At 48.8% G+C, this 22,358-nt stretch overlaps 2 protein-coding genes across 2 annotated transcripts; both read right to left on the bottom strand.

Moving 5' to 3' along the window:
* Positions 1–2,558: 2,558 nt before the first annotated feature.
* On the bottom strand, positions 2,559–10,466 carry MCIDAS (multiciliate differentiation and DNA synthesis associated cell cycle protein). Its single transcript, XM_027094983.1, has 7 exons — positions 10,350–10,466; positions 10,166–10,262; positions 9,894–9,985; positions 6,585–6,657; positions 5,808–6,019; positions 4,790–4,900; positions 2,559–4,532 (listed from the first exon to the last, which is right to left on the bottom strand). Exons 1-7 carry the CDS (start codon positions 10,464–10,466, stop codon positions 4,095–4,097), a joined length of 1,140 nt encoding a protein of 379 aa, XP_026950784.1. The 3' UTR covers positions 2,559–4,094.
* Positions 10,467–13,060: 2,594 nt separating this feature from the next.
* CCNO (cyclin O) lies at positions 13,061–16,857 on the bottom strand. Its single transcript, XM_027094969.1, has 3 exons — positions 16,444–16,857; positions 15,630–15,815; positions 13,061–15,175 (listed from the first exon to the last, which is right to left on the bottom strand). The coding sequence occupies exons 1-3, from the start codon at positions 16,816–16,818 to the stop codon at positions 14,690–14,692; spliced, it is 1,047 nt and encodes a 348-aa protein (XP_026950770.1). The 5' UTR covers positions 16,819–16,857; the 3' UTR covers positions 13,061–14,689.
* Positions 16,858–22,358: the final 5,501 nt, after the last annotated feature.

The following is a 22,358-nucleotide window of genomic DNA, read 5'->3' as shown; positions in this document are numbered from 1 at the left end:
ATCTTACACCCAATAATTTGTAGCTCCCACTCCCCCACCCCTATATTCCCCCTTTCTCCCTCCCCGCTGGTAACTACTAGTTTGTTCTCTATACCTATGAGTCTGCTTCTTTTTTGTTGTATTCACTAGTTTGTTGTATTTTTTAGATTCCACATATAAGTGATATCATGCAGTGTTTGTCTTTCTCTGTCTGACTTACTTCACTTAGCATAATGCCCTCCAAGTCCATCCATGTTGTTGCAAATGGCAAAATTTCATTGTTTTTAATGGCTGAGTAATATTCCATTGTATATATCCATTCATCTGTTGATGGACATTTAAATTGTTTCCATGTCTTGGCAATTGTAGATAATGCTGCTGTGAAAATTGGGGTGCATGTATCTTTTTGAGTTAGTGTTTTGGAGATTTTTAAGTATATACTCAGGAGCAGAATTGCTGGGTCATATGGTAGTTCTATTTTTAGTTTTTTGAGAAACCTCCATACTGCTTTCCACAGTGGCTGCACCAATTTACATTCCCACCAACAGTGTACATGGATTCTCTTTTCTCCACATCCTCGCCAAATTTGTTATTTTTGTTCTTTTTGAAGATAGCCATTCTGAGAGGTGTGAGGTGATATCTCATTGTGGTTGTGATTTGCATTTCTCTGTTGATTAGCAATGCTGAGAATCTTTTCATGTGTCTGTTGGCCATCTACATTTCCTCTTTGGAAAAATGTATATTCAATTCTTCTGCCCATTTTTTAATTGGGTTGTTTGTTTTTTCGATGTTGAGTTGTATGAGCTATTTATATATGTTGGATATTAATCCCTTATTGGTCATATCATTTCTCCAAATAATTTTAAATTCTTTAAATATCATTGTACTGCCTAGTTCTCCTTTAGGTTAAACATAGACACAAAAATATCATTAGCTAATATTATAAATTAATGATACCATAATTCTTCAACTGTTAAATATTATTCTTCTAAGTGACCTTTGAGTTAATTAGAAGAATTAGGACTAGGTCCTGATCTCTCTGCCCACATTAGGGGCCAACTGAATTGAGCTTCTTTAACACATTTCATAAGTAATATTATTCAGACTCTTCACACTTATCTTCAACATCAAGTCCTTCATTGAAGGTATTCATTTCATCATTGAAGCTACCTTCTGGGTCATCTAACATCATTTTTCAAAGCACATTACTGTCACTTCCAACTTTTTGAAATATAGCTCTTGTTTGAATGTAGTATGGTTTGTATCATTAAAAACTTAATCCTAAATCACAAGAATTATTTGCATAACATCAGGTAAATTGGTTTTTGTTTGTTTTAACCTTTTTAAAGTGATCTTTAAAAAATTTCTTTACAACAGTGGTCTCAAAGGTGGCCCTAGACCCAGGCATCAACATCACCTGGCACCTTGTTAGAAATTCACATTCTCAGGCTTTACCCAGACTCACTGAATCAGAAACTCTGGTGATGGGGCCCAGCAAGATGGGTTTTAATAAGCCCTATAGATGATTCTGATACATGCTACAATTTAAGAACCACTACTTTAGAACAACATCTAAGTGTTGCAATTATGAGGTCATTTCCTTAAAAAATAATTCAGTTAAAGTGTGTGTGCCTCTTTTTTTAAACTGATTTTGCTGCTATAGAAACTGTTTAGAAACACTCCAACCATGTTATCTAAAATAATAATTCCTGTCACATACTATCCCTAGACCCTGCTTTATTTCCTATATAACATGTTAATTATCAGACATTATATACTGTTTGTTCAGTATCTGTCTCCCCCACTAGAATGCACACTTCATGACAGCAAGGACTTCGTTTTGTTCATGACTATCTCCTGGACACCTTGAACAGTGCCTGGTCCTATTGGAAATGAAGGAATTATTGGGATAATTTCAGGCTAACATGTCTTCTTGAGCTACACTAGATCACATAGCTGAATATAGGCTAAAAGAATCATGGAGAAAACGGCTAAGATTTGGTTTAAAGTTGCTGTCACTGAGGTTTCCTACTAAATCAGCAACAAGCAGTACAAAGAATTCGCATCATGTAAGGAATGTAAGGACATAAATTAGTGGGCACAGCTCCCTTCACTGCTAGTATAAGCACTCAGTCATTGGGTGGTTAGCTTCCCAAAGAAGTGAGGAAAACACCAGGTCAAAGAAGCTCTGGTTTGTGGGCTCATTCAGCATGGGGAAGGCCATAAAACCACCTACTACCACACACAGAAGTCTTGAAAGCTCTTGTCATTTTTTAAATTCCAGGCGTAAGACAAATAGAAAAATACATATAGATAATTTAAGTTTTCTGTCATTGAAGCTAATGCATTATGAAGATACTAACTGAGGAGTGGAGAGGAAAAGAACTTTTCACAAGCTGATTGTTTCTTGAAACAAGTTAAGGGGTTTTGTTTTTATTTTCTGTTTCTTCTGATGCTGAACTGTAGTAACTTTATATTCACACTGATGAAAAGAATTCTCGGGGCTTCCTTGGTGGCAAAGTGGTTGGGAATCCACCTGCCAATGCAGGGGACACGGGTTTGAGCCCTGGTCTGGGAGGATCCCACATGCTGTGAAGTGACTAAGCCCGTGTGCCATGACTACTGAGCCTGTGCTCTGGAGCCCGTGAGCCACAGCTGCTGAGGCCCATTTAAGCGTCCATTTGTTAGACAAAGTACAAGGAAATGTGCTCTATTTTATCACTTTCTTGTTTGTTTTCAAAATGGCCATTTAAATACAGATAACAGTTACACAGGACAAACTGGGGAAGCAGGTCCCACCAGCCTGCCCAGCTCACCTGTAACCTGATCTCTCCATTCAGATGACATTCGGATGGCAGAACCAGCAATGTGGTGTAACAGGGTTGGACACTTGCCCATGCTGAGCCCCCAAACGCAAGAAGCAGCCCTCCTGTTGAGAACTGTGGAGGTTAGGACAAATCACGACTTGACATACTCTACTAACAAACCTTCACAACAGAGTAGAAAAAGGAAGCCTACGCAAAAGGGGATAAAGAAAAGGCAAAGAGAAGGCACCATATAACACCTAAGTTTTTCTTAGAAGATGAAGCCAAGAAATATAAAACATGAATGTGTACCCCAGTTTTATCCATGGAATTCAAATAGATAGTTTTACTTTTACCAAGGTTTCCACACTTGGTTTCTGCGCCCCAAAAATATGAACACCCTAAAATATGCACATTCTTTTTCATGTGGGATGTACCATTTTCTTAAAACAATGTGTTTCTTACTAAGTTTGCTTTTCTTGTGGTTATTCTGTCTAGACAAATAAAACTATATATAATTAATATAAACATTTATCATAAATCTTACAAAATTATGTAAATGATCATTACAAACAAACGTGTTTAGCACCTATTTTGTCAATAACCCGTCGACTCTGAGAATCTTCACTTTCCTCTGTTTTTTTGCCTGCCCTAAGACAAGGGTTTAGGAATTCCTAACCCTAACCTCTCCTAATTTTTTATTCTGGCAGCTAAAATGAAAGATTCCAATAGTAACAAAATTAAGTGATCAGGGGAAGTGAGTGACGTATTGAAACGTTCACCCAGAGACCTGGCCTCTGGACCTACAATCTTTAAAAGACTAGCGAGAGCACTCGGAAGGTGCCCATGACGCTTCTTTTTGTAGAAAATTGCTTAACTTCTTAGAGCCCCCTTTTGCTTCGTATGAAAATAGGGCATTATTACAATTATAAAATACCTAAGTGGTTTTTAGGTCCCTTCCAGCTCTAAAAAGTACGTAATTCAAAGCTGCTAAAAATAAATACTTTAAAAATTGACTGTGATATATAAGCGTATGTATACACATACATATGCACGCACACACACACACACACACACACACATACACACACGGTTTCGCTGTGAAAAGGGAAGGGACTACACAGTATTTTGTACCAGAATTTTACAGTGCATCAGTATCAAAACGTTTTTGTTCCTGAAAAAAAAGTTTCAGGCTGGCGTCGGCTCTGCAAGTGGAGTTCTTCTGAGAAACCAGGTTTCAGCTACTCCCGTTTAGCCTCCAGGCGCTTCAGTTAGGATAAAGGGCAGTGTTTCGGAGGACCACATCTCAGCTCAACTGGGGACCCAGCGGAATTTGTAACCCCCGTTGGCTGTCCGGATGGTGAAAGCATTTCCCTGGGGGAAAGCGAGGGTACGGATGGTGCTGTGGCTGCGGATGGAGGTGCTGAAGGAGCCGCCCTCCTCCAGCTCACTGTGGCTCAGGTTCAGCGCACTCCGGCTGCAGTCTGTGCGCAGCCCCCGGAAGGCGCCGTGCAGGTTCCCAGGCCTGCCGTCCGTGCTCGGGAGCTCGGGCTGCAGCCGGAGCCGCTTGGGATCGCGGCTCTGCAGCGCTTCATCGCAGCGCTCGGAAATCTCCCTCAGGATGGCGTCCACTTCCGCGCAATCCTGCCCCGCGCTCAACAACTCCTCCAGGCTCCTTTTGGAAGTCGCCTTTAGTGGGATGGGCTCAGCTGCCGCCCCGAAATCCCGGGACTGTGTGATCATCAGCTTCTACAAAAAGATGGGGAGGAGCGCCGCCCTGGGGCCAGCCGGACTCGCCTCGTGCTGGGCGCTCAAAGGAGACCTGGGCGCACTTAGAACTGCGCGACTCGGCCGACTTAGGCAACGCCTGCAAGTGACTCAGCGAGCTCCCAGCGGTCCCCTCCGTTCCCCGACCCCCGCCGGCTCCCAACACCGGGAGCTGGGTGGGAGGTGCACAGAACATTTCCGAGTTTCTGCAGTGTTCTACACGCGCGCGCCCCACTTACATCCAGCACCGAGGCCAAGTGCCGTGTCCGACTGGCGAGTTCCTTCAGTTGCACGTTCCGCTCCTTCAGTGAGGCGATCTCCTCCTGTTTCTGGGTCAACGTCACGTGCAGCTGCAGGAGGAGACCCAAACATTCAGGGATAGTCTACCGTGCTCGGTCTCGTCTGTAAACTCTGCATAAATTGAACGCAGATCCTAACGTCTAATTAGAAACTGGGGCCCCAAGGACGTTTACACTGGTGAGAATAATTTTATTTATTTATTTATTTATTTATTTATTTATTTATTTATTTATTTTTACAGAGCACTTAGACAAAATGTTTCTCAGTTAATCCTCAGTGTAGCGGTGAGGAGTGCTGACTTGGGCAACAGGCAGATATAGAAGTTCAACCTTCCTATAACTCAGTTTCCTTATCTGTAAAATAGGGCTGGTAAAAGTATCTAGCTCAATGGTTGTGAGTAATTAATGAGGAAAGTAAACTGGTAAGCACAATACCAGGCATATAGAAAGCCTTCAATAAGTATTGGTGGCCCTATTAAAAATCTGGTGGATGAAAAAAAAAATCTGGTGGATGGGGCTTCTCTGGTGGCGCAGTGGTTGAGAGTCCTCCTGCCGATGCAGGGGACACGGGTTCGTGCCCCGGTCCAGGAAGATCCCACATGCCGCGGAGCGGCTGGGCCCGTGAGCCATGGCCGCTGAGCCTGCGCGTCCGGAGCCTGTGCTCCGCAACGGGAGACGCCACAACAGTGAGAGGTAAGAGGTCCACAACAGTGAGAGGTCCGCGTACCGCAAAAAAAAAAAAAAAAAAAAAAAAAAAATCTGGTGGGTAAGATTATTCCCATTTAGTGACGTTGTAAACTGAGGTAGAGCCAGTGGAGCAACAGCAGCTACGTAAACTCGTCCACTGGTTCTAACGTCCAAGGGGGCTCATTCCCGCTCCTGCAACCCCACTTCCTCCCGGAGCCCTATACCCTGCCCCCGCCCCAAGGACTCCTGGACGCCAGCCCAGTGTCCCTACTTGGTTATTCTCCACGAGTGCGTCCCCCAACGCCCTCTGGTTCTGGTCGGCCACCTCCTTCCAGTACTGCTCTGGTGGGGGCACGTCGGGAGGGCGCAGCGGCGGTGACTGCAAGGCTTGTGGGGAGAGACAGGGACCAAACGGCAGTACGTCGCAAGGAGAGAAGGGGAAGTCTCCGCCCGCCAGGGGAGGCGACATCATAGAGGATGAGTCTGATGAAGAGGAAGAGAGGGAGCTGGGTTTGCAGCCTCAGACTCGTGCCCAGCTAACTGCAGGGACAAAATATCACGCGGGTATAGGGTTTACGTGATTTTTCTTTATTAATAAAGCACCCCTCACTCTGCAATCCCTACGATCCCCAGGCTCTACCTGATATCCTGTACATACACAGCAGGCGCTCAATAAATGCCTGTTGAGATGATCTGAACTGGATTTCCACGGTGGCCAGGGTAAACTTGCCTGAAGTCACACAAATGCACTACTCTGCACACTCCTGTCACTCAGCGTCTTCCAGACCACGTCACAGCGTAGGGTTCTCTCTCCCAGAACTCACACGGGCAAACTGAGAAAGCGCTATAGATCCAGCGACTCATCTTCTCCATTAGGAAAAGGGGGGGAGAGCTAAATTTGGATGAGCCAAACACTTTGATGAGTTGCTGGCGAGTCGTTGACAGGTACAGGGTTTACCACTTTCAGGACCACGAAATCCGAACTAGTCAGATTTGAGGGGTAGAGGACACCCCCGCCGTTACTGAACTGCAAAGCGATTGCACTTGCCTGCAATGAGATCATCCACGGTGTCTCTGAAATCCTGCAGATCGAAGTCCGCTGCCGTTTGCAGGGAGTGGTTCTGAAACAAACCAGAGGTACAAACTAGTTAATGTTGAGTCTGGCGGGTCTGGAACACTTCCTAGACCGACAGTTAACCTCCCGGGCTCGATGGCAGGTCTGCATGCACTCGCGCCCGCAGCGGAAACTTGTACCTGAAAATCAAAGCCCTGCCCGAGACACGGAATCCAGCAGGCTTGCACTGCCATGGTGGGGAGAGGGACGCACGAAGCGGGGACCCGGTCGGGAGGGTCCTGCCGGGCGCTGAAAATGCGCGCTGCTGCGTCGCGCGTCGCTCCTTCTGCGCGCAGCACCGCCGCCCCGCGCCCGGCCTCTGGCAGCCGGCACAGTCCGGCGCCGCCTCATTGGCCAGTCACCAGCCAACCAGGCGCGTTGCTAGTGCGCCCGCTTAGACCTTCAGCTCCGACTTACCTCCCACAGGCCAAGGAGCCACAGCTCTAAGAGCTGGGAGCATGGCGTACGAACACACCGTCCTTCCTCCCAAGACCCGCCAGCGTGCGCAGGCATCCAAAGCAGTGGCTCGAGTCCACACATCCCGCCAAGGCTCAGTCACAACTAAACCACCTCTCCCCACACAGAAAGAGAAAAAGGGAGGCTAAGAGATGGGCCAGGGATGCTATGGAAAGTGCTTCTGTTCAGCACGCAGCAGGCGTGGCCCCTCTTGCTCTTCTGTTTCTCAAAAAGTTGGAGTTGACTTTTCCCGTAGGGCGTGATGCATCTCCAGCATCTTGGACTGGACACTCTCCTGGGTTCCTGCAATGTGCCTGGGTGCGTGAGACGGAAGGAGACTGCAAAAGGCTGGTGACCAGGAAACTTCTTATTCCCTTAATTCGTGGACAGAGTTGACACAGACTTTTACATCGAGTCTCTCTGTTCATTCTCACACCAATGTAGGAAGTAGGCAGGGCCCAGGAAGTGACTCCTCCCATGATGGAGAAGCTGAAGCTCAGAGAAAGCCACCCAGCTCTGAAATAGTGAAACTGGAGCTTCTGCCCCAGAATGCTGGTGCCTATTTCAGTCCTCTTTCCTCTATACCTCATTGCCTCTAGCTTTTATTTCTCTTTTAGGAAAGCCTGGCTTCCAATGAAGACAGTTCTGGGAAGGGGAAAGAAGCCTCTCAAGGAGCATGGTGTGAGGGGTGCATCCAGTGTGCCCATCAGAAATATCTATTCTACTGATTCCACTATTATCAATTTTTTTATTCCTTTGGGTTAATCATATTCTTCTCCCAAACACCCTTCTTTACTATTCAAATACTTCTGAGAAGAGGAACTTATTCTGACTCTAACTTCAAAGGATGTACAAGTATCAGTTTCCTTCAGGGAGGAGAGCTTCAACCAGGGAAACCTCTAGCACCAGTTGAGAACTGAGTCTGTAAGGGGAAGGGAGCTTAGAAAGGAAAGACTGAGGGCCCCAGACAAATCCTGAAGCACAAGTTCTTCCCTGGTTGAAGGAGTCAGAAATGAGACATTTCCCAAGGGCTCAAAGGTCTCCCTCTCAGTAGAGAAAAGCCCTTACCATGAGACTAGAGGCCAACTCTCAGGGACAGCCACCCAGGAAATGCTTCCTCCTGTGCTATCCCAGGTCTTGGCCCATTCTGGACCTCAAACACTTCTAGAGCACTTCCTCTCTCTGTCCACTTTCCCCAACAGGAAAGAGAAATATAACCAGAGTGTGCACTGGCCAGGGGGTTCCCCCACAGAATCTTCCCCTAGGGATATATCTCCTTCTGTACCAGTTCTGCCTTCCAGCGGGAAAAACCCTGGACCTCTTGCTTGGGCCATCGGGCATGAGTTCTGTCCTTGAAACTGTGAATCTTATCTTCCCAATTAGGTAAAAACCTGGCATTTCTCCAACACAAACAGCAGCCAAAAAACAAAAACAAAACAAAACCAAAAAACTTAACGCAGAGCATGATGTCAAATTTAAGTTCTGTATACATAAGCAAAAATTCAGCAAGAGCCTGCTTGGTTCTGTTGTTGTTGTTTGGTTTGGTTTGGTTTGGCTTTTTTCTTGCAAAATAAACATGTTGGAGTAAGGGCGTGATGTAGCCCTCTGGGTCCGTTGAAAGATGCTCATGTATTGCCTTTTTTCATTTGAGCATCCAAACCCTAAAAGAACAGGAGAATGGCCTTTGCAGGGCAATTCTCACTCTTACCTGTTGCCTTCACAATCTCTGCTCTCAGTTGCCACCTACCCTGAGTCTCCCTAGGCTCTATCCCAATTCTAAGAGGCACTTGGAGAGGCCCTGGGAAGCTTTGCTCCACCACCCCAACCCCAGTTCTAGGAGGTGGTCATTTCCTCTGGAGAGTTCTGTACTTGGTCTGTTCCCGTGAAACCTCATATCCCAAGCACCTGCTGCCAGGAACCTGGAACTGGCACCCGTCCTGGAGGTTGCATCTAGCTATTCATATCCATTCATATGCATCGATGGATGCATTCATATCCATCGATGAGGCAGGCTTCTGACCTCCCAGACATCAGTGCTGGGAGATGCCATCATCTGGCTGGGGAGTCTCAGCCCTGGCAAGTGGTAGAAGTGGGATGCAAGTAAGAAGATAGGTTTTGGGGGGAAATGCCTCTTTGCTCCATGGGAGTAAGTGGCAGCAGCCTTTGCAGGGGGCGAAAAGGACTTTTATAAAGTGCCCAACTGCTGAAGGTCCATCTCTGTAGAGAGCAACGTTTTCAGTCAGATTTCTTCGAGTCCTTTGTCACTCTTCCCACTTCCTCCAAATGTAAATTCTCTTCGTTTTTTCCAGTCTTGATCGAGAAGTTATTCTCCAATCTCCACACTCCTTAGACATCCAGGGAATGAAAATGGTTAATGAATGGCCGGGAAAGGCATGTTGGGAGAACAGATAGGTGCCCAGAGAGCAACTTTGCTCCCATTTACCCACCTCGTCCCTCAGTGCGCAACCACCACGTTGCTTTATCGCAGCTCCAAGGAATAGATGGGGAGGAGAATGGGAGACCCGTCTGGCAGGGGAGCCCTCCAGATGAGCTTCCCTGTCCAGAGTTGGTCACAACAGTTCTGAGAATGCGGCCACCGTTAACATACTAGGAGGGAGGAGGAAGTTCTAATCCTCGAGGCTTGGATTTCTGCAGGACATCTCCCCCCGCTAGCCAGATGTGCCTGCGCTCCCCACCCAAAAGGATTCTTTGAGGAAACTCAGAGAACTGACTCCCGAATCGAAGTTTGGGTTTCGATAGGCCGCGAGTTTCCACCAGGAGAGGTACCTGTGAGGCGGCCGAATTACCACTAGGCGGCGCGTCGGACCCGAGTAACGAGGAGCAGTCAGCGAGGTCCTGCAGGTCTATGGTGGTGAGGGCTGCGTAGGGAGAACCGGAGACACGCGCCGGGCGGACCCTAAGCCTCCCCGCAAGGGCTCGCCGCTGGCATCGCCGCCAGGACTCCGAAACCCCAGGGAGAAAAGCTCTTCTGAGGCCCGCGCGCCCCACCCACCTGGCGCGGGGAACCCGAGGGGTCGCGCAGGGACCACCGGTATCACCTGGCAGCGCAGCGAGCTCGGCGTCTGGGGGATCCTCGTACACCGACACCGGGCTGCTGCCGCTGCTACCGAGAAAGAGCTTCCGCGCAGGGGCGAACTAGCCGGGCACAGAAACGGTGAGCGCGGGTCAGCCCTCACTGCCGGGAGCGTGAGGACCCTGCCCGGCTCCGTCCTGCGGCCCCACCTTCCTCTCCAGCTTCCCGGGCTTGCCGAACGGCCGGCCTCGCAGATCCAGCATCCTATTGGGGCAAATGCTGTCGAAGGCCCGGCGACCCGCCGCGGTGCCCCCGCACGCCTGCATCCTGCCTCCCCGCCCGCTTCAGGCCTGGAGCCCCGCGTCGAATGCTTGGAGGCGGCGGCCGGGCCGGGATGGCGACCCGACACCCAGCGCTCCCGAGGCTCTGAAGCCGGCCGGAAGTCGGGGAGGCGCGTGGCCGGGGTGGGGTTAAGGGGCGACTGTGAAGGTGAGGAGGGAAGGCGGGGTGGAGTAGGAGGACCGCCGCGCGGGAGGGGCGGCTCGCGCCTGAGCGCCAGTGGTGGCGCCTTCAGCCCCGGACAATCTGTGCGCGGGCGGAGGCGTTAAAACCCAACCTGGCAACGCGGCTTCCCCCGGGAGCCGCGAGCGCGGGGCCCGGGCCCGCGAGCGCTCTTTTGGCTAGCGTTGGCGCTGCGGCCTCTCGACCACGCCATAGGAGGGGAGGACAACCCCTACTGGTCCCTAACGCTGGGTACCGCCTTTCCGCGTACGGACAGCGGGAATATGGAAAAGTTAACGATTCTTATTTCATTTTCTTCCCACGCCAGCCACAAGGCACGAAACAAACTTGGAGTGTCAACTGCCAAAGTCAGACCCCGGCATTTGCCCCGCCATGTAGGATTTGCTGAGGATGTATTGTAGGAGTCCAGCAGGGACTCCCCAGAACAGCCCCAGATTACGGAAGTCCCCACACCCAAGGCTAGGGAGCCCTCCTGGTTTTGACATCCACTTGGTCTGATGCCTAGAGCCCCGCTCCGTACCCCTACCCCTACCCCGCACTTTCTCAGGCAGCAGCACCTGAGCACAGCCTTTAAAAGAGAGGGTCACACATGTCCACAGTGGACAGCCCCAAATCCCCTAAAACCGGTCTCTTCCCCGGAAGCCTCAGCTACCGCTCGAGGCATTTGGTCACTCTCTGTACAACCGGCCTTGTTGACTCAGCCGGAGTCTTCGCTCCTCTTCCCAAGCCGGAAGCCTCTCCCAGGAAGGGGCATCTCTAGATCCTTGGGTGAGGGGTCTCTTTCAGGACCACTCTTATATCCATACAGTTTGAACAATCATCTGAAATTGAAATCTTTGTGACCACCCTATTGGGCACCTTAAATTGGTGCCTTACACCTCATAGGAGTAGTGAAAGATCCTCTTTTATTTGCACTTATTATCTGGATTAATAAACAAGATCCCCCTGACAGAGATGGAAAGCAATCCAATGATATAGTTAGAATAGACTTAGAGACTCTCTGAGGCATCTATAGATGCAGGAACCAGTGAGGTCAGCCAGCTAGAGTTGGTGTGGTGTCGCTGATGGTGAGGAAGAAGCTCTGGCTTTAGGGTCGGAACCCAGGCTCCACCAGATAACTGAACCCCAGTTCTTTTGGAAAAACATAACACTAACTTCAGAGGAGTTGCTGTGAAGATGAGATTGTTTTTGTAATGCGACTGGTGCTTGGTGTGGATAAATTAATGTTGCTGTTTTGAAGTGCCTTTTCAGCTGCACCTGCAGCCTCCCACAGCCTCTTGCTGGCTTTGTCTCTTACTTCCTCCGGTTCCTGAGTAGCCTTAGCCACTAGTCAGTCCATTCCCCATCCCTATCCTTAATGGCTTCCCAGTCTGCAAAAGGAGTGGGGAAGCTCTTAGCTGAGTTTTGGGGAGATCTCTACACATGGCAAGATCCAAAACAGGCCCATTTTCCATCAATGAGTTCCACACTGGAGTAGAAAAATATGGGCATTGTGCATAAAAATGTACAGTAGATTGTCTGTGGCAACAGGAGCTGGAATAGCATGATTACATGATTCCTGGTCTGGATGATTCTGGAACCAAATCCCCCATATCAATCTTAGCTGAGTAAATGCTGGTGAAGACAACTCCCCCCAAAATCACTTTTGCAGAGGTACCCCATCCCCTAATAGCCAGGCTGAGAGCTCCAGATATTTTGGCACTCGGAACAGGTGATATGATTTTCCTCCTCCTTTTCACCATCACAGAACAGCTTTTCCTCAAACAGCTCGGGGATCACCACTTCCCCCTCCTTGAGCCAAGGAGGAGAAAGTTCCTGGAGAGCTTAGCATATCAACATATCAGGAGAGAAGCGTTCGTAAGGCGCTCCTGTCTCTGGAGAGTACTTGGGTGCACAAGAAGTGCAAGGAAATTTCTCTAAGTATGTTTTGAGTTTGCTTTTTATTTGTGCCATTTGTAATACATTTAGATTTATTCTAAATGCAGTAGAACATGACTGAGTTTATTCTGCCAAAACTTTATTTTTTCAACCATACAGAAAATTTGAAAAAAACAGTACAATGATCAACAGTAGCATTAACATTTTCCTGTATTTGCTTTATCTCTATTTTTTCACCAAGTTTTTTTTCTGTGTAACTCCTCCCCCACACCCCATCATTATGCAGGCTGCCACCAGCCTTTTTTTTTTTTTGGCTGCGTTGGGTCTTTGTTGCTGCCCGCAGGCTTTTCGCTAGTTGCCACAAGCAGGGGCTATTCTTTGTTGGTGCCCAGGCTTCTCATTGGGTAGCTTCTCTTGTTTCAGAGCACGGGCTCTAGAGCGCAGGCTCAGTAGTTGTGGCGCATGGGCTTAGTTGCTCCACGGCATGTGGGATCTTCCTGGACCAGGGCTCGAACCCGTGTCCCCTGCACTGGCAGGTGGATTCTTAACCACTGTGCCACCAGGGAAGCCCCTAGGCTTCTTGAAGACTTGCTATGTGCCAGGCAGGACCTGTGCTGAGGGGTTTGTAGAGAACATCTCATTAAATCCATACCTCAACACTACCAGGTAAATGCTACTGTTACTCTCATGTTTACAGGAAAGACTTAAGCATAGATATGTGACTTGCTTAAGGTCACACAGTAAATTGACTCCAGAGTCCAAGTGTTTAAGCACTACTTTATACTACCTCATAGCAATCTCATTTAAGCTTCATAATAGCCCCGCTATCAGCGATTGGGCTCAGAGAGGTTAATTTGCTGGAGGTTATAGATTCAGGGTCTACAGCAGATTCACAACAGTGAGAATGAAGATGATGGGACAGCTGTGGAGTCACAGAACTCCAGCAAGCCTCTGTCGCATTTCTTGACTCACTTTTCCCATCTGTAAAATGACTCCTGTGACATGACTAGAGGCAAGGACTGTACTGGCTCTCCAAATATGTTCTCCATAGTCCCTATTAAATGGAGGGCACTGAACAGATCACTTGTCCCACACCTACCTTGGGAAAAGGCGTTTTTGTTTTTTTTTTTAGCATTTCCAGAAACCTGTAAGTGGAGGAAATTGAGCATGTGGCAAAGGGTGGAACTCTGGACTCAGATCACCTGCCTTCAAATCCTGGCTGCTCCACTATTGTTTAACCTCTCTGCGGCCCAGTGTCCTTCTCTGAAAAATGGGATAATAGACTCTGCCTCATAGAACTGCTGAAGGAATGAAATAATGAATGCTGAACACTGTGCCTGGTACATGTAAGCACTCAATGATAGCCATGATTACTATTGCACCATTGTTACCATGGGCTCACACATAGTAGGTGTAAGACAAGAGAGAACTGTTCAACATGTGATTGCAGGATAAATGGACTCAATTTGGAATGGCCATAACTGCCTGCACAGCCTTCATTTTCCCACATCTGGCAGTTGTCAGGGTAACTCTTGGCTGCCCTAGCTAGTGGGACTGCAGTCCCCAAAGCTTCTCAGCCTGGGATCTTCTGCACCAGCAGTGTGCCCCCTGGCCCCGCTAGACAACATGGACTGCTGTGGGTTCTTTTCAGCCTCACACCCCACCTCGCCCTTTGAACCTCTAGGAGTGAGCAGTCCTCAGCCTAACAAGGTCACCATTTACAGGCCAACAAGTGACCCTGACTTGCCTTGTAACTGGAACCTCGGTCTACAGGAACCTCTCCAAACCTGGTGTTCCCAAACAGAGATGCCTGGGGGGAGGGAGGAACCCTCCATGGTTACTGATCACCTCTATTCCCAGATTGCCTTCACCTTCCCTCTTTGTGGACACTCGCATTGGTAGTATTCAGACAAACCACCACAGACAGCCTGTTTATTGGGGAAAGACTCGTCTCTTCTCTCATGCGATGTTAGCAAAATAAATAAACAATGAAACCCCACAATCGTACACTATTTACAACCTGCAGGATGACCTGGTGACCAAGTGGGAGGACTGAACCCTTCTCTGTAGGCCAATACTGCACTCTTTCAAAGCAATGGGAGAGGTCCAGCAGCCAGGCCAGGGGATCAAAGGAGACCAAGGGTCTACTTCATTTCAAGCTCGGGGACAGGCTGCACTTCTCGCAGATCTGGAGGGGCAGCATGTGAGTCAGGGACGTTCTGTTTATGGCCACCAGTAGCTGCAGCTTGCTCAGGCAGTCCTGCAGCGCCGCCTCGGGGTGCCCGCCCAGGCGCAAGTCCATCGGGCGAGGGAGCTGCAGCATACGGTCTGCCAGCGCCAGGCAACAGACGGCCAGCAGGGAGGGGGTGTAGCTGGTGAAAGCGTAGTCAGCCAGGCTCAGCTCCGCCACCCCGCGCGCCAGGGCTTGCGCTTCCAGGGCTTCGGACACCTCTGCCTGCCCGGCCTCCACGCGTGCGTGCGTGAAATGCTCCAGGAAGAAGCTGATGGTCGGCGCGCCCAGGCTGAAGTGCAGTTTGTGCAGCACGATGCACTCGAGGTTGCAGAGCTGCTGCCGGGAGAAGGCGCCGCAGCACAGGGCCAGGAGCTGCTTCACGAGCGGCGGGTGCACCTCCACCTGTAACACAGGGGCGCTCATCCCTCGCTGCGCAGCATCCAGGGCCGGAGGCCCACCCAGTCTCACACCCGGGAGAAAACCAGGACTTCCCCCATCCCTTCCAGCGAGATATTTGGGGCTTCGCCTCTCCATACTTCCACTGTAATCAACTGGGGTGTACTTCCAGCGCAACGCTGAAAACAGGTTTGAGAAATTTTGAAGTTTTTTTTTTCTTTTTCGGAGACTAGAATAGAGGGGCTAGAGAGAGCTGTTGACACGCGGCCTATTTCTTTGCGGGCTGGGTGAAAGGATTGTTCGTATTGGGGGGAATTCTGTAGTTAAGGCTGTGGGGTATGTAAGCTTGCAAAATGAGTTCAGGGAACCCTGCACTCAGCCGTGTGCACTGAAGAGCCGCGCGGCCAGAGAGCGGCTGGGAGTCTGGCTCCCCCGCCCCCCAGACCCCGCGTGGAGGTACCTGTTTGCAAGCGATGAGCAGGGACGTGACCCCGAGCAGCTGGAAGCAGTCTGCAGCCACAGGCGTGGTGATAAGGAAGCGGTCCAGAGTGTTCACCGTCAGGCACAGCGACTCGAAGGAGAGGCCGAACCGGCGGTGCACGGGGATTAGCCAGCTGAGCAGCTTACAGCGGGATTCCGCCGTTACCTGCCGGAGGGAGGCGGGCCAGTTGAGCCTAGGGCTGAGAGCGGCTGTGGAAGGGACAGGGCACGAAGACCTAGGGAGCGTCCCCGGAGGGAGGCAGGAAACAGAGGAAAAACCTAAAGGCGCTGGAAACGGAAAGAGGTGGGCAGCGCTGCTGTGGAAAGAGCACAGGCAGGGCTAGGAGCCAGGCCGCCGGGATTCGTGCCTGGCGCCGTGCCGACCGGGGATACACGTTACCTCGTGTAATACTCTCAGCAATCAGTGGGGGCAGGGAGGTCACCACTTTGCAAATGAAGAAACAAGTTTAGGACTGTGAAGTAACTTGCTGGGGTCGGTAGGAGTCTGGACTCGAACCTAGAAACTGTCTTAACTAATCTGCATTCTACCGCGTCCCTGCTAAACAGTTTGGAGACTTCGGGCAGGTCACTTAAGCCGTCCAGGCCCCGCTTTTCTCCATCTGTAAAATGAGGCTGGTGGCCCGGCCCTCCAAAGCCCCTTCCCGCTCGGACCGGGGGCAGAAGTCGGGCTGGCGAGGGCCGGGGCGCCGCGGAGGGCTGACAGAGCAGAAAAGGAGAGAGCCCGGGAGAGGAAGAGGAGCGGCGGTGGAGAGCTGGCTCTACCAGCGCCTCACTTGTGGCTGCCGCGCCAATGACTCCCGCGGGTGGTAGTGGCTTTCCCGCGCCTTGCGGAAGGCGTAGCAGCTCTGACCGTAGTCGCGGAAGGTCTGTAGATCAAGCTGCACCAGCTGCTGGGCAGGACCGGGTAGGGGGCTGCAGCCTTGCGCCGCGGGGCTGTCTGCACCATCCGAGCCGGAGCTGGGGGACTCGAACAGGTCGCAGACGCCAGAGTCTCCGGGTAGCGGGCACGGGTTCAGCGGCTGCAGCGGCTGCTTCCTCCGGAGGCGTGGGCGCCTGCTCTTCTTCACCGGGGCACGGAGGTTCTGGTCGTCCCGCCTCCCAGCCCGGGCGGCGGGACTCAAGGGGCTGGTGGAGCAGGGGGTCACCATGATAAAGCCCGGTGGCCGTTCTACGACTCCCCGGCTGCGGTGAGGGTGGGCACGCGTGCGCGAGAGTGCGGAAGAGGCCAGGCCTGACCCGCGGCGAGCCCATAAGTACTCTGCCTGCAGGTTCCCTCAGCCACACCCCCGGCTTCTCACTGGCTGAGCCCAGAGCGGCACAAGAACCGCGTTTTCCCGGCTAAAGACCCGCTCCCGAGCGCGCTGCTGGCACACTCAGCCGCCGGGGTCTGCAAGGGGGAGGAGGAGCTACAGCGCGCAGGGCGCACTCGCGTTGAGCGGCCCGCTCCGTGTGCATCCCTTGTTACCCGGGCAACTGAGCTCGGGTTGCAGCAGGAGCTGAGCGCGCGCGGCGTGGGGTAGCGGTGGGGTGGGGCGGCAGCTAGGCCAGGTGGACGCCGTATCCAGATGAGGAGATCTAACCGCGCCCGGGAAAGAGATTCCCCTGGGGGACATCTCCTCGTCCTTGGCCAGATGGTTTTGACAACTGCGAGAACCTTCTATGCCGGCTGTAACCAGGTCGGTAATTTTGTAAAGGTCCGCTTCCGAGCTCCAGACGAAGGCTCCAGCTAGAATTCTGTCAGCACAGACGTTTTCTTCAGTGACCCATACAAACAATAATTATAATTCAGTTGCGTTTGTGATTTTCGTTTTAGGCAGGACCTGAGGAGCCAGTATCCTTCCTTCCGCCGGGCTGGGGAGCACAACCTCCGCAGGTTCCTCGATGCTGCTGCATATCTAGGGGCCAGTCCAGCCAGCCAGCCGGTATTCGTGCTCCAAACAGAAGGCTGCCCGAGGAACCTCCAACAGCAGGTCTGCAGTCCTGTGATATTTTCTCCGCACTTTCCCCCCAAACCAAGTAAGCTGCAGCCGTTTAAGAACTTATCATTGTTGGAGGGTTGCATTTCTAGCTTTATTAAATTGCTCACCGCCTGCTATGTTCTAGGTCATTAGCTTCTGACCCCCTGCTCCGCGCGGCTCAATCTTTCTCGGTTATTCCCTGCTTCCTGTTTCCGCTGCTTCAAAGTGGAAGTTTCCTTTGAGGAAGCTTCCTTCAGAAGCCTACGGAAGTAGAGCTGGAGCGGGGGAGGTGAGAGAGACTGGACTAGACGTGGCAGCTTCCTGTTCTAGTAGAAGCGGCAGTCCTTCTCCGGCCTGAGTGAATCTCCCTCGGGCTCAGACCCCTTAGGAGAAGGGGCCCAAGTAGCATCTAGTCAGCCTTACAGGCATCTCCCAGTGGCAGAAAGCCCACATACCCTCCAGCTGATGAATTTTGCAGAGGTGCTCGAAGAGGTGAGTTACTAGGTGCTGTTTGGCGAGCAGGTTCAGCCATTTTTCATTCCAGAAGAAAATTGACAAATATATGTAATCAAAATGTAAATCCTTGTCCCCAGAAATTTAGCGGAGTGTGGGGTGGTGTCTTCTAGAGATTCAGGTAAAAGAGAAGGGACAGATTTCGGGTTCCAGTCAGTGTTCCTCCTATTTTCCTGTAATTCTGAGCAAGGTCTTTAGTCTTCAGACCTAAATAATGTCATTTATAACATGAGAGATGAGCTAAGACTTACCTGTATTTCAAAATACAGATGCCAGGCCTCCCTGTCTCCTCTCAGGCAATTGTTGGGGAACTTTTATAGGAGGAGCAATTAAATCTGTGGAGTGGAGTCAGGTATCAGACTTCTTTGAGAGGGTGTCTAGGTGAGGAGGAAGGACCTAAGAATTATGATTCTTTAAATTGGCCCAGATGGCCATGTGGTATGGTGGGAAGAGTGCACAGTCAGCTCCTCGGGTTAAAATGGTCGCTCTCTTTGATTGGTCATCTTGGGCAAGCTGCTTACCTTCTCTGAGCCTCTGTTTCCTCACCTGTTAGTTGTGGATATTAATACTTGCCTTAAGAGTCAAGTGAAATAGGTGTGAAAACTCAAAGTCCTTTTTTGAATACAAAATAGTGGGGTCATCTTAAAACTGTCATTGGGGAGTCGATATTATCACACGAGATATTCTGAAAAGCAGTACCATCATTTTACCCACCTGTGGACAAGAGGCTAGCGGTACCTTGTTGAAAAGGCTTTGTCCTCCCAGAGAGTTTGCCTGCCGTTAGAGTTAACTCGTAATAGGGGGTGCCTGAGCTTTGGCCTGATGGCTCTATTTCTCGGTACTTGTGGAACGCCTGCCATGCCAGGTCTAAAACAGTTAGCATGGCTGCCTGGGCCCTGCCCTTGCACAGCTATCACTGTAGTGGGGGAAACAAAACCACTTGTCATACTTTTTAAATTACTGAAGTGTAGTAAGGATTATGATGGAGGATCTCCCGGGTGTGGGGTTGACAGATGAAATACAGGACTCCAGTTAAATTCAAAAGTCAGATAAATAAGTGTTTAGTATCTCAAATATTGCATAGTACCTATTTATACTAAAAACTCATTCATTGTTTATCTGAAATCCAAATATTGCATGGGGCATACTTATGCTAGAAGAGTATTTATTGTTTATCTGACGTTCATATTTAACTGGACCTCCTAACCTCTGGCAGTCCTACCTGGGGCCGTAGAAGCCCATATTAGAAACAACTGGCCTGGACTGGAAAGACTTCCCAAAGCAAGTGGTGGTTAAGCAAAGATAGAAGGATGGGGGTGGAAAGAAGATAAGAGGGAGATTTGGCCGCAAGTATTTAAAATAGAGAAACAGGATGTGGGAAGGTCTGGAAGCATGATTCCTGGGACATTCTAGGGCCTATCTGATGCAGAATGGCTGGAACACAGAGTTGGGGGGAAGGGAGGAGAAGAAACAGGGGAGATAAGAGATAGTAGCTAATATATAAAACTTCTCATGTGCCAGGGATTGTGTTGTGCTTTTTATATGTATCTATTATACTCACTTTATCTTCACAACTCTATGAGATGGATTCTATTATTATCCCCATTTTACAGAGAAGAAAAACTGAGGCATAGACAGGAAAAGTAATTTACCCAAGGTCATGCAGCTGGTAAATGGCAGAACTGGATTCAAATGGAGACAGCCTAGCTCTTTGCTCCATAATCACCATAATCTACTCCTTCAATAGCAAGATCGTGCAGTTCCTTGTAGGCTACGTTAAAGGTTTAGACTTTACCTGAAGGGACTGAAGATGCTTGACCAAGGGAGAAACACGATCTGTCTTTTGTTTTAAAAAAATTACTCTGATACGTGGAAAATGGATTGGAGGAAAAGAAACTGGAGGCCTTTAGGTACAGTATTTGTGGTTCAAGCTAAGGGCATTTTATTTTCCCTATGATGGGTCTTTAAAATTAATTTCTGTTTTTTAATCTTTCTGGGACCAGGGCCCAATGCACCTTAAAGGCACTAGGCAAACCTAAAATACTTTAAAAATGTAAAACCTAATTAAACCCAGGCTGCTATGATGAAAGCTGCTTAGCCACGATTTGACACTGCTTATTTTCAGGTGTTGTTTATGAAATCTGCAAGTGAGTATTAATATAATGGAACCAACCTCGTCTTTTTTTTTTTTTCTTCCAGTTTAGCACTTTAGCTTCTGTCAAAGCCCCTACCCTCATGCTGCCCCATGTCTATGATTGGGGGACTGAAGTAGGAAGATCACATTTCCTCACAGTACCTTGTTTCAGCAAACAAAGCAAGTGGGTTGCTACTTAGATACGGACAACTTTGTTGGTACTTCACATGATCTTTAAACTCGGTTTTGATGTCACTAAAAATACTTGCTTAAGACTCTATTTTCTGTTAATGTATTTAAGTGCCCAAATTGAGAAGTATTTAAGGTACTTGAAATCAGACAAGTTTTGCTGGTATTTGGTAAACAAAGGGCAGGAATTTTCAGCACATTTTAAAAAGCCAGACATTTTACTTACACGTCTAAATGTCCACAGGCATCCACACCTGGGGAAAAGGCCATCTCTTTGTTACCTGCCTTCCTGGTGCTTTGCCAATTACCAGTTCATTAAGGGTTCAGTACACATGCTCAAGTGCATTGCTTCTCCCTTAGTGCATACGTGTACTTTTTCTCCCAGCTCACATCCACCTGTGGCAATCTGCCTGGCACAGGTGGTAGCATGTAATGGTTAAGAGCTTTGGCTCTGGAGTCAAACTCCTTGGGTTTTAAGCCTGGGTATGCAGTGCACAAGCTCCGTAAACATGGGCAAGTTACTCAACCTTTTTATTCCTCAGTTTCCCCAGCTGTTAAACAAAAAAATAAGGTAGTAAGAGTATCCCATAAAATTGTTGTGTGGATTAGAAAAAGCATATAATGTGTCCTCATAGTACTCAATATGAGTTACGTGCTGCTATAATTATTGAGTTTTTCCAGCTGAGGTATGTGGGTTATTTTGCCATCCAGGGTGGCTAAGGAAAATAATACCTGTCATCCAGTTTGTTGATATGTATAATATATGTATTACATATATATAATATCTCATATGTATCTGACTTGTACGTTGATAAATGTTTATAGCTGTAAGGAGCAAGGAGGCTGCTATTCATATTACAGTTCCACTGGACTTCATTTGAGATCTGAGGCGGGTCTTTGGAGTGTTGAACTAAAGATATAGCCCTCCAAATAAGCATTACCTGGGCTAACATTTAAGAAATTTTACTTCTGTAAAGTGTATGTCTTTTTGCCACCTTCAGATACTGAATTCCAGCTATGAGAAGGAAGATGTAATATTGGGTTGGGAGGTCTCCAGCAGCAGCCTGTCCTTCCAGGGCCTGGATCAGAAAAACTAAAAGAGTAGTAAGCACAGTAGCATAATTATGCTTGAGGCCAACCCAGGCCCCAGCTCTCCTGAAATCTAGGAGACTAAGTGACTTGCTTCAGTGAGCCTTCAAAGCATTTCCTCAAACTGTGATTGTAGTCTGATACTCACTCTGCTGTTTTCCTTTTAGATGGTGGGGTTGCCCATGTAGACTCAGGGGTATCAGGAGGGAACAGCCCTTCTAGCACTGTGGATATAACATTTAGGGTGTTGACATTTACTTATGAAACAGTCAAGATGTTGTTTTACTATCAGATTTGTTTTAGGAATGTATTATATAGCTTTATTGAGCTACTACCAGTGTATAGAGAGCAGAGTCTTACCTGAAGACTGAGGTCACTCCTGGTGTTGTTTGCTTGGAGAAAAGGTGTGCCTTCCCCAAAAGAAACCACAATAAGGGGGAAATTTTTGGTAATCTGCGAGAAGGAAATGTTTCTCTCTTGTGCTTGTCTCCCCAGGTAGTGAGGTATCTAAGGAGATTTGCTCATGATGGTAGATGTTAAAGTGGCATGCCTCAGATTTTGTGATATTCTCAATGGGTAATTATGACACAAAACCAAGAGACTATAAAAGAAAAGATTGATAAATTTGATTATGTAAAAGTAAAAAAAATGTTTTTACAGGGAAAGATGTATTTTCAGTCAAAACTGGAAAAATACTTGTAACTTATGTCACAGACTTGAGCCTAATTTTCTTTTTTTCATGTTTTATCTGTGTTAGCTGTTTATTTCCTTTTTTCTTAAGCCCAATTTTCTTAAGATCTAAAGA

Source organism: Aethalodelphis obliquidens, unplaced genomic scaffold (genome assembly GCF_003676395.1).
Source record: "Aethalodelphis obliquidens isolate GAN/ISIS:26980383/991018 unplaced genomic scaffold, ASM367639v1 scaffold4, whole genome shotgun sequence".
Classification (NCBI taxonomy): Eukaryota; Metazoa; Chordata; class Mammalia; order Artiodactyla; family Delphinidae; genus Aethalodelphis; species Aethalodelphis obliquidens.
Note: the sequence above shows the minus strand (reverse complement) of the source record. Positions and strands in the feature narration are given on the sequence as shown.

What these genes read in the sequence shown, in the direction of transcription:
- MCIDAS (XM_027094983.1), bottom strand. Translation starts at nt 10,466, where the DNA reads ATGCAGGCGTGCGGGGGCACCGCGGCGGGTCGCCGGGCCTTCGACAGC. An exon ending in CCGGGAAGCTGGAGAGGAAG is followed by an intron (nt 10,263 to 10,349) that starts GTGGGGCCGCAG and finishes GTGCCCGGCTAG; the next exon opens with TTCGCCCCTGCGCGGAAGCT. An exon ending in CGTGGATGATCTCATTGCAG is followed by an intron (nt 6,020 to 6,584) that starts GCAAGTGCAATC and finishes CCTCTTCATCAG; the next exon opens with ACTCATCCTCTATGATGTCG.
- CCNO (XM_027094969.1), bottom strand. Translation starts at nt 16,818, where the DNA reads ATGGTGACCCCCTGCTCCACCAGCCCCTTGAGTCCCGCCGCCCGGGCT. An exon ending in CATTGGCGCGGCAGCCACAA is followed by an intron (nt 15,816 to 16,443) that starts GTGAGGCGCTGG and finishes TCCCTCCGGCAG; the next exon opens with GTAACGGCGGAATCCCGCTG. An exon ending in TGCTCATCGCTTGCAAACAG is followed by an intron (nt 15,176 to 15,629) that starts GTACCTCCACGC and finishes CCTGTGTTACAG; the next exon opens with GTGGAGGTGCACCCGCCGCT.